At 35.4% G+C, this 14,878-nt stretch overlaps 2 protein-coding genes and 1 long non-coding RNA gene across 3 annotated transcripts; all 3 read right to left on the bottom strand.

Moving 5' to 3' along the window:
• Window positions 1–477: 477 nt before the first annotated feature.
• On the bottom strand, window positions 478–1,250 carry LOC140957614 (uncharacterized). The gene has a single exon (XM_073414942.1). The coding sequence runs from the start codon at window positions 1,077–1,079 to the stop codon at window positions 645–647; it is 435 nt and encodes a 144-aa protein (XP_073271043.1). The 5' UTR covers window positions 1,080–1,250; the 3' UTR covers window positions 478–644.
• Window positions 1,251–3,085: 1,835 nt separating this feature from the next.
• LOC140958083 (uncharacterized) lies at window positions 3,086–4,381 on the bottom strand. The gene is made up of 2 exons (XR_012171719.1): window positions 4,141–4,381; window positions 3,086–3,413 (listed from the first exon to the last, which is right to left on the bottom strand). It is a non-coding gene; the product is annotated as an uncharacterized lncRNA (long non-coding RNA).
• Window positions 4,382–6,557: 2,176 nt separating this feature from the next.
• LOC140957004 (uncharacterized) lies at window positions 6,558–9,456 on the bottom strand. The gene is made up of 4 exons (XM_073414039.1): window positions 9,129–9,456; window positions 7,748–7,980; window positions 7,400–7,507; window positions 6,558–6,861 (listed from the first exon to the last, which is right to left on the bottom strand). Exons 1-4 carry the CDS (start codon window positions 9,334–9,336, stop codon window positions 6,739–6,741), a joined length of 672 nt encoding a protein of 223 aa, XP_073270140.1. The 5' UTR covers window positions 9,337–9,456; the 3' UTR covers window positions 6,558–6,738.
• Window positions 9,457–14,878: the final 5,422 nt, after the last annotated feature.

Below are 14,878 nucleotides of genomic sequence, written 5' to 3'. Positions count from 1 at the left end.
GCTTTTTCAGCTGGTGCATAACCATCATGGATTCTTCTTCTGGTAAAGACAGAGAAGCTGCGAGACTGGTAGAAAGATAGGGGATATGTTATCAAAATAACATGTACTAGTTTGATACCCTCTAAGAGGCATGGTGAGGTAGGGGCATCCAAAGATGCATATGAATCTAGAACCAGGGCTAGGTTTGCTGCATGGATAAGTGTTGGGCCAAACTCTATGTTGGGCTTTGATCGGTGCTCCAAAGAAGATGGTCGCTCAAGCCCAATACTCCATCCATTCACTTCTCTAGTAGCGTAGGAGGAGCCCAAAACATGGTCCAATAACAGAAGTTTAACGAGAGGACTGAGTTCTACCCTTATTTGAGTTTTGTTTGTTGATTTCGAGCTCCAAAAACATACATTCTTTTAGTATCGAGAATGAATTTGAGTGCAATTCGTAGAGATTATATTAAAGATTTTGAACTTTAACAAATCAAAATTAGGAATATGAATACAGAAATTTATAAAATATTCATTAATAATTACAGTGCCGTCGTTGTTAGATCGAATGGGGGCAAAAAAACCAGCTTTACAAATTCCCATCGACGGCTATTTCACACACTAGTCCCTCTGGGGCAAAACAACAAACACCTTATTGGAACCCTACTATCCTCGGCCATCGGCCTCATATCCTCCGCCCATCTCACAGACTTTATCCCAAACGGCCTTCTCCACCGGCACAACAGACAACCTGGGCTGCCTGAACAGACCGAATTCCATCCCATTCAAGTCCCTCTTCATCTCTGCCAAGCCCACCGCCGCCTTCATCTCCCCCACCATCTTCACATCCACAGCGCCGCCGCCATCGTCGTCCTCGTACCACTCGCGCACCACAGAGACCACGCCCACCACGCAACGTGACTTGGCGCCAGAATGGTAGAAGAAACACAGGTCCCCCAACGTCATGCTCTTCATGTTCTTCTGCGCTTGCCGGTTCTTCACTCCATCCCACTTCGACAAGCCTTCGTTGGCAGCTTGGTCATCCCATGACCACTCGCCCGGCTCCGTCTTCAGCAGCCAGTAATTCCGAACCTTCCCCATTTCTTGAGAATTCCACTGGAATTTTCTACTAGTTTTGTTTTCGTCTGACAATGATTCTCGGCATTTTTTATTATCTACCAGGCGGAAGTCGTAAAGGCGGGATATGTTTTTGGCGCGTCTTACTAAAAATATTAAATCATTAACATCGTTTTTCAAAAGATCTTAGACTCGGGGATTATAATTTTTCTCGGGATTAGGATTTCCGGTATTCATTAGTCGATTCGATTTGATTTCGATTTTTCAACAGATTTCGATTTTTCAACAGTGTACTTAACTGCTTCTCTCATATACGTAGGAGGGGTTATGCCAGGACACCCTCCTGACCTCCTTCTAACGATCTTATTTGTGATTTCAAGCTCAAGGTAATTTTTAAGCCTACGTCTGAATTAGTGACACTTACAGGAAACGGACCATAAATTTTCCGTGAGTATCAATAAGATAAATCAATCATACTCATATTTATAATAATAAAATAATATTATTTTATCAGTAATTTAAATAAAAAAATTTATCTCTAATAATTGATTCGTAAAACTTACAAATTATCTTGGCAAAAACTTGTGTGAGACTGTCTCACGGGTCGTATTTGTAAGACAAATCTCTTATTTGGGTCATCCATGAAAAAATATTACTTTTTATACTAAAAATATTACTTTTTATTGTGAATATGAGTAGGGTTGACCTGTCTCACATATTAAAATCCGTGAGACGGTCTCACATGATACCCACTCAATTATCTTATGCTTTAAATGCATCCACCAACACGTCTCCACATAGATCTTACACACGTCGGCCTGACCTTGTTGGGTGTTGAGGATGGGTGACACCTCTTGATATCACCGCCAAGATATTGTCGGTGAAAACCTGAGATCCTAGGTCCTATCAATTTTCAAGTTCTCGAACTAGTTTCAAATAGTATTTATAAGAATTTATTTCACATTTTTAATTATTGAAATCTTTGAAAATTATATTTAAATATAAAAATTATTTAAAATAAATTCTTGCAAACAATAATTTAACAAAGCTAGTAAAAAACAAAGTGATATTTTCGACGTAAAAAAATAATATTTTCGTCGATAACTTAAATAAAATATATGTATCATAAAATTGACACATAGAGTTTTTTTTTTAAAATCTTGAATTTGATAGCTAGACCCAACTCTTTAATTGATGAAAATCCCATTAAATTGGGCAAGATATTATTGTATTGCGACCTCATATTCCGACCACTGTAATTAAATGTTGGGATAATTACATTTTTATCATGTAACTGTACTTTTATATATTTTTTTTCAAATGTAAACTGTGGATTTGTATTTTTAGTTATGGACATGAATGCTGACATAGATTTTTGGAAATAAAATTATATATGTGTTGTGATTTTTTTAGAATATTATTTGAAAGAAAATATGACGAACTCCAGTAAAAAAAAATCAAAATTGAAAAAATAAAATAAAATTTACATGATTAAAAATAAAAATTCATCGTTAACATAACAAAAAAATACAAATTGCATGATTAAAAATACAAATTTATTATTAACATTACCAAAAAAAATACAAACTACATAACCAGATATGTAATTTTCCCATTTTTAAAAAATACGTACTTTTTCCCTTAAAAATCCCCAATTAATAGCTTATATGCACAATACTAATTGTCATCAGGATTGATATACATTAAATTATACATATATATAGAATAATTTGAATACAATTAAATTTCTTGTAAATTCTAATTGTATTAATTTAAAACTTTTCTCAAAAAACATTAGATTAGATTTTTTTTATTTTTTCTTTGTGTAATTTTTTTCATAAAAAAGAAATATGGTTGGAGATAAGAGTATTTTTGGGAAGAAAATATGGTAGACTTTAGAAGCATTTAATATAATCACCTTTGACATTAAAATTATATAATTTAGATATAATAATTAAAATTACCAAGCCCCTTCTTCCATTTTTTATTTATATTCAATGATCGCTATATATAAATTTAAATAAAAAAAATCAAATAAGTTATTTATTTACACGCACTATAAAATGATAAAATATATTACAAGTAAATTAAAATCTATTATTTAAATTATTACATCCCATGTATCTAAACCTAGGAGTAATTACAAATCACCACAAATTATACATAACAAAATTTCCTAAATAAAAAAAAATTTATTTACTCGATATTATTAATAAAAAAATTTAAATCTCAGGGTTGCTTCTTTTGGGTGTATATATAATCAAGATGAGCTTCAAGTGTTCTTCTCATCATGCATTCATCTTCTCGCAGGCCATCACAGCTATCTTTACCTACATCTACTTTTGGCACTTCATTTTCCTGCAGCCATAATTAAAAACACAAATTATAAAAAAAAAAATCAATTCACATCAAAAAATTTAAAATTAAATAATAAAAAAAACACACACACAAACACATATTGATATATTTCTATTGGTTAGGTGAGACGTCAACCCGATTAATATTCAGAGTGGAAACAGAAAGAATAAGAGAAATATTTCACAAAATTGATCCGTGAGATGATCTCATAAGATATTTTGTGTGTTCGCTTGGCCTATTACATTTCATTTAGTCCTTTTTATATGCGATGTCTCAAAGAGTTTTCTTGACTTTTGAAGTTTAAACGTTTTTGTTGTCAGCAATAAATGATCATAAAAAAAACACAACGGATCTCCAATTAAATCGATTCATTAAAAAATATTATATTTTTAGATAAAAAAAAATTTAACTATTTTTTGTAAATATGAATCAGATAAACACATTTCACGAAATGAAAATTGACATATGCATTTCCACATCTCATATAATGAATCAGGCACATGCATTCTATAGATTGAAAGGGAAAAGGCTGGTTTACTTAAATTTCGGTGAAAGTTGGTGGAAAAAAAAAACAAAAATGATTTTCCGAAAGATTATGTAAATTTCAATCAAATCGTATGTATGTTACAAATTACAATCAATATATACACAAAATAATAAAATAAATATAATTATTTGATCAAAAGAAACTCGAAAACAAAAATCATCTCAACCAAACAAAACTTACCCCACGATAAGTTTCCATTGGAGTAACGTCGTTGAATGAAGGCTCCGGCCGGGATTCGACACGAGACAATGCAAGAAACAGGAGGAGGGCTGCCAAAGAAAGGGCGACGATCTTAGTCATGTTTCTCTGTGTTGTTCTTGAGCAAAATTATGTAGTTTATATAAATTATATAGTCACACAGGGGCATTTCCGTCATTACAAAAATATCGATTGGTCAACTAGAAAAGTAAGCCGTAATAGAATTCGGACAACCCAACGTAGATTTTATCTAAAAGAACGGTTGGCCTCTAGAAGTTTGGATTAATTTAGGTTTAAAAAAAAATAAAAAAAAATCCACATGTCACATTTTTAATCCATGTATATAGATAAATAAGTATGTATCTCGTGAGACGGTATCACGAATTTTTATCTGTGAGAACCCTACCGATATTCACAATAAAAATTAATACTCTTAGCATAAACTGTAATACTTTTTCATAGATGACCCAAATAAGATATATGTCTCACAANTGTAATATTTTTTCATAGATGACCCAAATAAGATATATGTCTCACAAAATACGATCCGTGATACCGTCTCACACAAATTTTTGCTTAGATTAAATATCCACTTTAAACTTATTTCAAATTTAATTTGTAGTTTTTTTTTAAAAAATAATAATCTAATTTGGTATAAAATTCAAATATTTCGAAATAATTTTATCGTTGATTTCAAATATCGAGTTGATTTTAGATAAATAAAATTAATTAACAAAATTGATTTTATAAGATTAAATATCCCCAAGGGAAACAATAAAATAAAATAAAATTTTGAGTATCGAAGAGACAAAGATTTTGTAGTTGAAGCAATGAAAAGTATGCATTGACAAAATCGTGTTTTAGTTAATTACGTGGTTTGGTTTGAAAGAGAGAAATAAGACATTTTGGCAATAAACAGGTGAGAAGCTTCTATTATTTGGGTAATATCTTCCACAAATTAGTTATTAATATCATTTCATATTTCAAATATTACAAGTTCTGTTCTTTATTTGTGATTCATTTAAATCGACGTCGAACTCGAGTTATTCGGGTCACGTTATTATAATTTTAAACAACAAATTAAGTACTTGAATAATAAAATTTGATGTATGAAAATTTTAAAGAATGGCAATTTGATTGAATGGTGAATTACAATTATGCATTTCAATTATTATTTTGTAGAGTTATGATTCCCAATTTGATTTTCTTGGCTTTTACGATTATTAATAATCTGAGAATGGATAAAGCATTACGAGGGAACCGGGACAGATTCATAGGCTTGGATGATTGGCTTACTTTGAACCAAACAATATTTTCATAATTTATCAAGATAAATAAAGAGTTTGATTCAAACACTTGTTGTTTTATTTAAAATTATAGCAGATGATGATAGTGAGACTCAAATATTTTAAACGATATAACTATCAAAACGTCATGTTTCGATCGTCTTGCATGAATGATTATTCATCTCCAACAATCGACTTCAAATAATATTGGTATCTTACAACTGATGAGAATTGAATAAAACATTTGTAGTTTCATTCAAAACTATAATGGACTATTATTATAATTTGAATTGTCAAACGACACAACAATTTGATCAATCTCTTAATGAATGCTCCAGCATAAGCATGATATATGCATGTAATAAAATTTAAGAATTTTTAAATGTAACCCCATGTACTAAATTATTACATATGTTTACATCTTACCTACTATGAACACATCAAGAAACATATGTAATTTTTCTTGTCAAACCAAAGCCAACGTTATATATATATTATAAAAGACCATTAGTTTTCATGTGTATAATGTCACATCCTTAGTTTGAAAACTTTGAAATTTGGGCACTAAATATTAAAGAAGGCATATATTAAAGTATGATATGTTAGGACGTCATGGGACCGTATGAACAAAGTGTGAATCTCACAAGAATTGGTCGCATGTTCCCTGAATAAATGTCTGAACATTTGAAATTCAGAGGTTTATTGGGATGCTTAATTCTATTTGAAAATTTTGTACTGAATATAGATAGTATTTACGTAAGTTTGATTACTATTCTCAAATCAATGGTTCACACAACAATTTATTTCCAATTGAAAACTAATTCATTTTAAATTCTAAGTATCAAGAGTAAAATAGTACAGTTTTCGAACTAATTAAAAATTAATTCTTTGATAATTATATTACAAAATATTATGGATATTGAGCTTTTTTATTATAAATAAATAAAAACAAAATCAAATTTAATTTATATAATTTAAGTAGGTAATTGAGGGGGAAATTTGAAAAATAGACTTGGTTAACAGGTCATTTTCTTAAATAAATAGTTGACGAATATATTAAAAAAAATCCAATTGAGAGTTAGTTTAAGAACCGAACCAAAAAAAAGCCTTCGGTTCAGTTTTCGAAAGATGGTGCCAGTCGGGTATTTATTCTTGAAACTTACGAGGATGATCTTGAATTTATATAACAAGCCCTGGTTCTATAAAATAGAATCCCATTTCTAACAGAACAAGAATTACGTAATGATCCAATTTCACAGTGGGTAATAGTGATACACGAAGGTGTTTCAGTCCTTCAATTTAGAAGTGGAGCTGTTTTGTATATCCTTTCTTCTTCGAGCAGTTCATACGGGTCGACATACGGGGGTGGAGCCATTGAAGTTTTACTTCCATCATGAACGAATTCAGGTCCAAAATACTGCAGAAAAGAGAGGAGAATTAGTCAAGGCTTGACTAAGTTTCAGGATATCCATATCCGAATATCTAAAACCGATCAAACAAATTTAACTAGAAACAAGGAAGACACCAAAAATGCGATAATTCAGCAATGCATGTATCCAATGATCATTGTTCCAAACTTGCAATGTGATGATGAAACGCGAATTTAGGATAAAAAAAAACCACCCAATAGACGATATAACATATAAGCCCAAGTAACCTTAAGTTCAGCTAATATCAATAGTTTTGACAACAAATCCAGTTGGCTTAAAGCCAAGAGCTAAGAATCCGAAATCTGATAATGCTTCTGTATGACACAGAATTCAGATAGAAACGTCTTGTGGCATTTTCCCTTCAGGTAATTTTGTTCACTCTTTACGTGGTTAGTTCGAATAGCACGAAGAACCAAAAGTGAAGTAAGTATCCCCACCACATCTGATTCTATTGAAATGGTAACAATGGAGTGAGTATTTACAAATAGGGGCAACAAATATTGCAAGTTTACCGAAGAAAGTTACCAGATACAAAGCACAGAAGAATGCAATAGTTGCAAGAATCAACGGCCAGAACGCAAGAAAGAATGTTCCTCCCAGGGTAATCAAAAGTTTAGCCCGCGGGATCAAGCCCTGTATCATAAAGCAAAACTTATATACAGATCCCCAAACAATTGTTAAACGAAGAACCTGCACTGCTTCCAAGAAAATGAGCTTAAGGGGTAGACTGAGAAGGATTGGATCCATGTAGAAAACCCAGAAATAAATTTTAATATTATATATCTATTCGGTATAAAATGCAGTTCTGCACCATAGTAAATTTCCTAAAAATCCCATGATAATCAATAAATCAGAAAAAGATAGTCATCCAACCTCTAGGCCTTCACTATTGATTGCCATCGACTTTTCTCTCTGATTCGATATGCTTCTTTCATCATCAGTTGTAACCCCGTTTCTTCTTTTGTAGCTCCAACCCCCATCTTCTTCCCTGAGTTTTATCTCCTTGTCTCTGTCGATGTTTCTATTTTTTTCCTCGAGCAAAGAAGAAGAATTCATCCCCCGCCTCTTCAATTCTTTCATAAATAAAGACTCGGGAGGTTCCTCACCTAACATACATAGTAATTAGCATGTTTTAACTTAATCGATGACAGCAACTAAAGGAACACATAAGCAAGGCAAATCTTTCTGCTGGGTGTATCAATTTACCCGGTGCAAAGAGTTCATACTTACACTATGCCTCAAGAATGAAAGATTTATAGCAACAATCTTCCCATATGAATTAGTCCAGGCATTTACATTCAGTGAAATATTGCATCAAGTAGTTATGGCCTATGGGAAAATTATAAAAGCGAAACCGGTTTATTTAAAACATAACATGATAAGTTAAAATATCACAGAAGTAAACTGTTAAATCGGGTAACAGTTTTCCGGTGCAAAGAATTCATACTTACACTATGCCTCAAGAAGGAAAGATTTATAGCAACAATCTTCCCATATGAACTAGTTCGGGCGTTTATATTCAGTGAAGTATTGCATCAAGTAGTTATGGCCTATGGGGAAAGTTATAAAAAAGAAACCGGTTTATTTAAAACATAACATGATAAGTTAAAATATCACAGAAGTAAACTGTTAAATCAGGTAACAGTATTTCCGTTCAACGTTTTTAACCCACAGGAACTAGTACAAAATTCTGCTGGAATTCGCCGGAAACTGGGCCAATACGCAGCAGAAAAATAAAATGTTTTGGTAAATCGTCACCGGCGAATCAGTGGCTTTTGATACATACAGAACTAAAACATTCATAAATGGATTTCTGTGTAGTTAAACCACTGAAAGATAATAATATTCCCCAATGCAAAATCTGTAAGCTATTTGGCAATAGATTATCGCCATAAAAGCACTTTTAAGGTATTGAATAAGCAAAGGGCGATCACTATTCCTAAATTTTTAAAATTTTCTACAATATTTCCAAAATAAATCCTCACTTCACCCCAAATACATAGCATCGCCCCTTTTATCTCGATTCATCTTCCTTCACCAGATTTTTCTGGGATCCCCGGTCCTTATATATATTTTATAAATCTAGTATTTTCATTAGGATACTTGACGTCTGCTTAAAAATCAACATACATATCAAAATCACAATAGGTAAAATAACCAAGAACATCACGGAATCAGCCGCAAAAACTGAGCAATTTCAAGTAATTTTACTCGGTAGATTGCATAAATGTTTTTTAAAAATAATCGTACTCGCCTTTGTTTTGATCATCATTTGCTCCAGCTTCACAAGTAACCCAAAACCTCCTATAATCAAATACGTTCCCAGAATTCTGAAGCCTGAGATTCCGCCTTACAGATGATTTCCCGTTATTTTCCAAGCAGGAACACCCGAATTTCGCGAGAAAATTCGACGGACTGGATTTCAACAGCTGAAGGCAAGAAGCCATTGCAGTCGAAACCATCCGTTTCCAAATATCAAATTCGTTTTCTCTTCTTCTTCAAATTCAATCACGGAAGCTAATTGTGAAAGAGAGGGCTCGAACCAGTGCAACCAGAAGTTTTTTATTACAGGAGGAGTGGCGGAACTTACTCCAGTAAATGCCACGCCCGTGGCGTATGTTAGAAATGGCGGGTACTCGGCCACTATTCTGCGCGAGATTTGTGGCGGCTTTCTGTGCGTGGACGGGATACCGTGTGGGGCTTGACCGTTGGATGCTAGTATTACGCGTGGCAGTATCTTACTCGTTGATACAAATATAAGAAACCAAGATGTTCTACACTTTTAATTCTTATATAACCGAAATTATATCACCTTAATCCGAGTTTATTTAATTTACGTATTTTGGAATGATGAATAAGATTTCACGGTTTTTTTTGTAATTAAGTAGGATTGAAATTGAATTAAGAGATTGAGCGGAGGCCGTTTTGCAAATAGTGAAAAGTTGAGGGACTAAAGTGCAAATATTGGAAGTTGAGTGGGACACATGTCTTGCCATGCATTTCAACGTGTAAACCCATCCATCCCATTTAGATTTCCAGCAACGAGAATTGAGAGAATCATAGCCTAAACCCTCAAGCTTCTTCATGTGTTAGAAATTTGATTTTTCAAGTACCGGCGATCTGATTTTTAATCCGAGCACAGTTCTGAGATTCTCTCGTCAAGAGCTACACAAGGACGTAAGTTTTATTATGTTCCAGCATGATTTGAAATTATGATTTTGGAGGAATTATTATTTGATCATTATTATGTGTTCTGAGAATACTAGACATCGTAGAATCGAAGTCAGATCGAAGAACAAGTTGATTTTGGAATTGTTATGATTTTCTAATTTTATCGATTGAAATTGAGCAGATTTGGATTATGGATTGATTACAGATTGTAACGGATATGGGTTATGGTTTGTAATTGATATATGTTGTTATTGTATTGACGGGGATTACGGGATTGTGCCGTTATGCCGTTGAATTGAATTAAATTCAGATTAATCAGATTCAATATTTACTTGAGAATGGAATGATGATATTATTATTCTCAATATGTCATTTCAGATTTACAGAGACAGTCTTGAGTTCAGCACTTATATTGCTTCAGACCGAGAGTACGAAAGAAAGGTATAGATCAATGTCAAACCGGGAAGAATGACTCAAGTGAGTTAGAACTTGAGTTTCCCTAAACCACATACTTAATTGCTATTGTTTTCAGTTATTTGAATTTACTGCATTGATATGCTTGTTCTATTGATTTATAGAAAGCATGATTTAGATGATTGGTCTTGTGACAGAGGTGTCAGAGTGTGATAGAGTAGTCACTGGCCCATTGCACATTGTCACAGAGGAGTAATTGGCGGATGTGCCAAAGTCTTTGACGGATAGGTCAAGACACTGGATGTTTGATTTATATCGATATTTGCTTAGGTGTGGAGTTACTTCTATTGCTGAGATTCGATATAGTATGCCAATGTCTGGAAACCGGGATCCCTAGACTAGGAATGAGTCTAGTCTGAGCTGTAGAGTCACGAGTTATTTACAGTTTTATATCGATTTAGGTTTGCAGATTTAATACATGTGATTGATATTTGTTTCATGCTTTTATATCGATTATATGATTGCATGTTTCGTTGATTTATACTGGGATTTATTCTCACCGGAGGTATCCGGCTGTTGTCGTGTTTGTATGTGTGCATGACAACAGGTGGGACAGGTTCAGGGTCGAGGAGATGAAGAGAGAGATCGTGATTAGAGTGGAGACTACGGACTTGATCTGAGATAGGGTCGAACACATGATAATTAGTAATTGAACCTTAGTATGTAAATGATTGTATATAGTACAAGACTTGTACTTTACTTTTATACTGATATGTATAGTAGAGTGATTCCATTACGTTCCGCATTTGATATTATATTTAAAAAAAAATTTAGACCCTGTTTATTATAATTGATTAATTAGTCCTAATGACGATTAAGAACATGATTAGCATCCGGGTCCCCACAACAGTTGGTATCAGAGCAGTAGGTTCCTTAGATAGAAGCTAGTGAGCGGGGTAGATTGAGTTTTCTTTCCTGCTTTTGATTGCTAGCATGATTACTGCTTTTATTATTACATATTTACCTGATTATCTGATTTGATTGGTAAACTGTATTAATTGAGAATGAATCAGAACCGATTCTTGATCAGCAGTAAGATGATCGGAGGGGAGACTGAATTGAAACAGATTTGTTGTATTGAGTTATTAATCCTTTTGATAATCAGGTATGCCTCCTCGAAGAATCCCAGAACAGGGCAGTACCTCTGCAAATCCGATGGATGTGACAGCAACACCAATGGAAACCTTGCTGAAGAGATTTCAGTCGTTCCATCCACCGACTTTGAAGGGTACTGAGACTTCAGTTGATTGCGAGAGTTGGTTAGATGACATTAAGATGCTGTTTGACTCTTTGGACTACACTGATGAGCGGAGACTGAAACTGATAGGACACCAGTTGCATGATGTTGCCAAGAACTGGTGGATTACGACCAAGAGGGCCTTGGAGCAACGAGGTACGCCTATTACCTGGAATGTCTTCAAAACCGAATTCTTTCAGAGATTCTTCCCTGTGTCATACAGAAATGATGAAGGTGCTGAGTTTGCGAATATGAGACAATGGCAGTTGAACATTGAGGAATATGTGTCTAAATTCTCTACATTACTGAGATTTGCTCCACATGTGGCCGAGAATGAAGAAGCGATGGCTGATCAGTTCATCCATGGCTTGAATCCGGAGATATTTACATTGGTGAACACTGGGCGACCAAAGAACTTTGCTGACGCCCTGAACAGAGCAAAGGGAGAAGAAGCTAGTCTGATGAGACAGAGAGGAGCTTCATTTGTTGCCCCTGCACCGAGACCACAGCAACCCCCTCCCAGATTTGAGAGTGGTAGCAGCAGTGGTGGAAAGAAGGACTATTTGAAAGCCAGAGGAAGACAGTTTAAGAAGTCTGGCAGCAGTTCTTCCAGTTCCAGTGGCTCGAGACAGACTGGTCAGAGCCAAAGTTATACAGGACCTTATTGCAACACGTGTGGAGGGAGACATTCCACAGAGCAGTGCCGATGAGTGTTTGGCAGTTACCGTATTTGCGGACAGTAGGGACATTTTGCTAGAGTATGTCCCCAGAGAGGTTCTCAGGGATCCTAGGGAGCAGAGTCATCTGGATCAGTGGCTCAGACAGGGAGACGACCCTCAGCTGTTCATTCTTTCTAGCCAGCACCATCTACCCAGTCACAGCAGAGGCCAGGAGGAAGCCATACAGTGAGCCAGCCTCCTAGACAGCAGGCCAGGGTGTTCGCTTTGACTGATGAGCAGGCACAGGACGCACCTGATGACGTTGTTGCAGTATGACAGACATGGGATTGAGCTAGACTGCATTGTACTTGTGTTGTCTGATTTTGACTGTATTATCGGTATTGATATGCTGACCACGTACAGAGCTACAGTTGATTGTTTCCACAAGATTGTACGATTCAAACCTGAGATGGCTGAGGAATGGAAATTTTACGGTAAGGGTTATCGAGCCCGAATTTCTTTGATATCTGCTATGAATATGACTCGATTATTGCAGAAAGGAGCGGATGGATTCCTTGTCTATTCAGTTGATTTACTGAAATCGAGTCCATCATTGACGGATTTGCCAGTGGTTTGCGAGTTTGTTGATGTCTTCCCAGATGAGATTCCTGATTTGCCTCCGATTCGAGAGATAGACTTCAGCATTGAGTTGATGCCAGGTACAGTTCCGATTTCCAGAGCTCCGTACAGAATGGCACCGATTGAGTTGAAAGAGTTGAAAGAACAGTTGGAGGACTTACTGGCCAAGGGTTACATCAGACCGAGTGTATCTCCTTGGGGTGCTCTAGTATTATTTGTGAGGAAGAAAGACGGTTCTATGAGACTTTACATTGACTATCGACAACTGAACAAGGCTACGGTAAAGAATAAATATCATTTGCCTCGTATTGATGATTTATTTGATCAGTAGCAGGGTTCTTCTGTATATTCCAAGATTGATTTGAGATCTGGATACCATCAGCTGAGAGTCAGGGATTCCGATATCTCAAAGACAGCATTCAGAACCAGGTATGGACATTACGAGTTTATTGTCATGCCGTTTGGTTTGACGAATGTACCGGCTGTATTTATGGGATTAATGAACCATGTGTTTCAGAAGTATCTCGATGATTTTGTGATTATATTCATTGATGATATTCTGATTTACTCCAAGAATATGATTGAGCATGCAGAACATTTGAGAACCGTGTTGAAAATTCTGAGAACTGAGAAATTGTATGCTAAACTGTCAAAATGTGAGTTCTGGTTGAGACAGGTAGTATTTCTGGGTCATATCATATCCGGAGATGGTATATCAGTTGATCCCAGGAAGGTTGTGGCTGTGATTTCTTGGCCGAGACCGACATAAGTGCCAGAGATTCGCAGTTTTATGGGTTTGGCAGGATATTACCGTCAGTTTATTAAAGATTTCTCGAGCATTGCCAAACCGATTACTCAGTTAACTCAGAAGAATGCTCCGTTTGTGTGGTCAGAAGACTGTGAGTCCAGTTTTCTGAAATTGAAGAAAAGATTGACCAGTGCACCGATACTGACTATCCCCTCAGGTACTGGTGGATTTGTTGTATATTGTGACGCTTCTCACAGAGGTTTGGGTTGTGTTTTGATGCAGCGAGGCCATGTCATTGCCTATGCTTCGAGACAGTTGAAGCCACATGAAACTCGCTACCCAATTCATGATCTTGAATTGGCGGCCATTGTATTTGCATTGAAGATATGGCGACACTACCTCTACGGTGAGAAATTTGAGATCTATTCTGATCACAAAAGCTTGAAATATCTGTTTTCACAATCAGAACTGAATATGAGGCAAAGAAGATGGCTTGATTTGCTGAAAGATTTCGATTGTGAAATCAAGTACTATCCGGGAAAGTCTAATGCAGCAGCTGATGCACTGAGTCGTAAGGTATGTTCTTTATCCTTATCGACAATAGGTGTTTCAAATTTGATAGAAGAATGCTGTTTGTCTGGATTAGCATTTGAAACAGATTGTCAGCCTCTGAGATTGTATGCTATTCAAGTTGAACCAGAGCTGATGTTGAGAATTAAAGCGGCTCAGGAAGTGGATCAGAATGTGCAGAAATCGATTGAGATGGTCAGATCAGGTCATCGATCAGAATATCAGGTACGTGATGATGTACTGTATGTGAATAATCGTATTGTTGTGCCAGATGTTCCAGATTTGAGACATCGGATATTGTCAGAAGCGCACAGCAGTCGATTTAGCATTCATCCTGGTGGCAGAAAGATGTACAATGATTTAAAGGCACAGTTTTGGTGGAAACAGATGAAATCTGATGTCACAGAGTGTGTGTCAAAGTGTCTGAATTGCCAACAGGTAAAAGCAGAAAGAAAGAAACCAGGAGGTCTACTGCACAGCTTGTCTATTCCTGAATGGAAATGGGA

Source organism: Primulina huaijiensis, chromosome 14 (genome assembly GCF_012295235.1).
Source record: "Primulina huaijiensis isolate GDHJ02 chromosome 14, ASM1229523v2, whole genome shotgun sequence".
Classification (NCBI taxonomy): Eukaryota; Viridiplantae; Streptophyta; class Magnoliopsida; order Lamiales; family Gesneriaceae; genus Primulina; species Primulina huaijiensis.
Note: the sequence above shows the minus strand (reverse complement) of the source record. Positions and strands in the feature narration are given on the sequence as shown.

Excerpts from the sequence above, each read along its gene's own strand:
- LOC140957004 (XM_073414039.1), bottom strand. The coding sequence starts at position 9,336 with ATGGTTTCGACTGCAATGGCTTCTTGCCTTCAGCTGTTGAAATCCAGT. Across the intron at positions 7,981-9,128 it reads AAATGATGATCAAAACAAAG|GTGAGGAACCTCCCGAGTCT; the intron begins GCGAGTACGATT and ends TATGTATGTTAG. Across the intron at positions 6,862-7,399 it reads TCTTCTGTGCTTTGTATCTG|TATTTTGGACCTGAATTCGT; the intron begins GTAACTTTCTTC and ends TCTTTTCTGCAG.
- LOC140957614 (XM_073414942.1), bottom strand. The coding sequence starts at position 1,079 with ATGGGGAAGGTTCGGAATTACTGGCTGCTGAAGACGGAGCCGGGCGAG.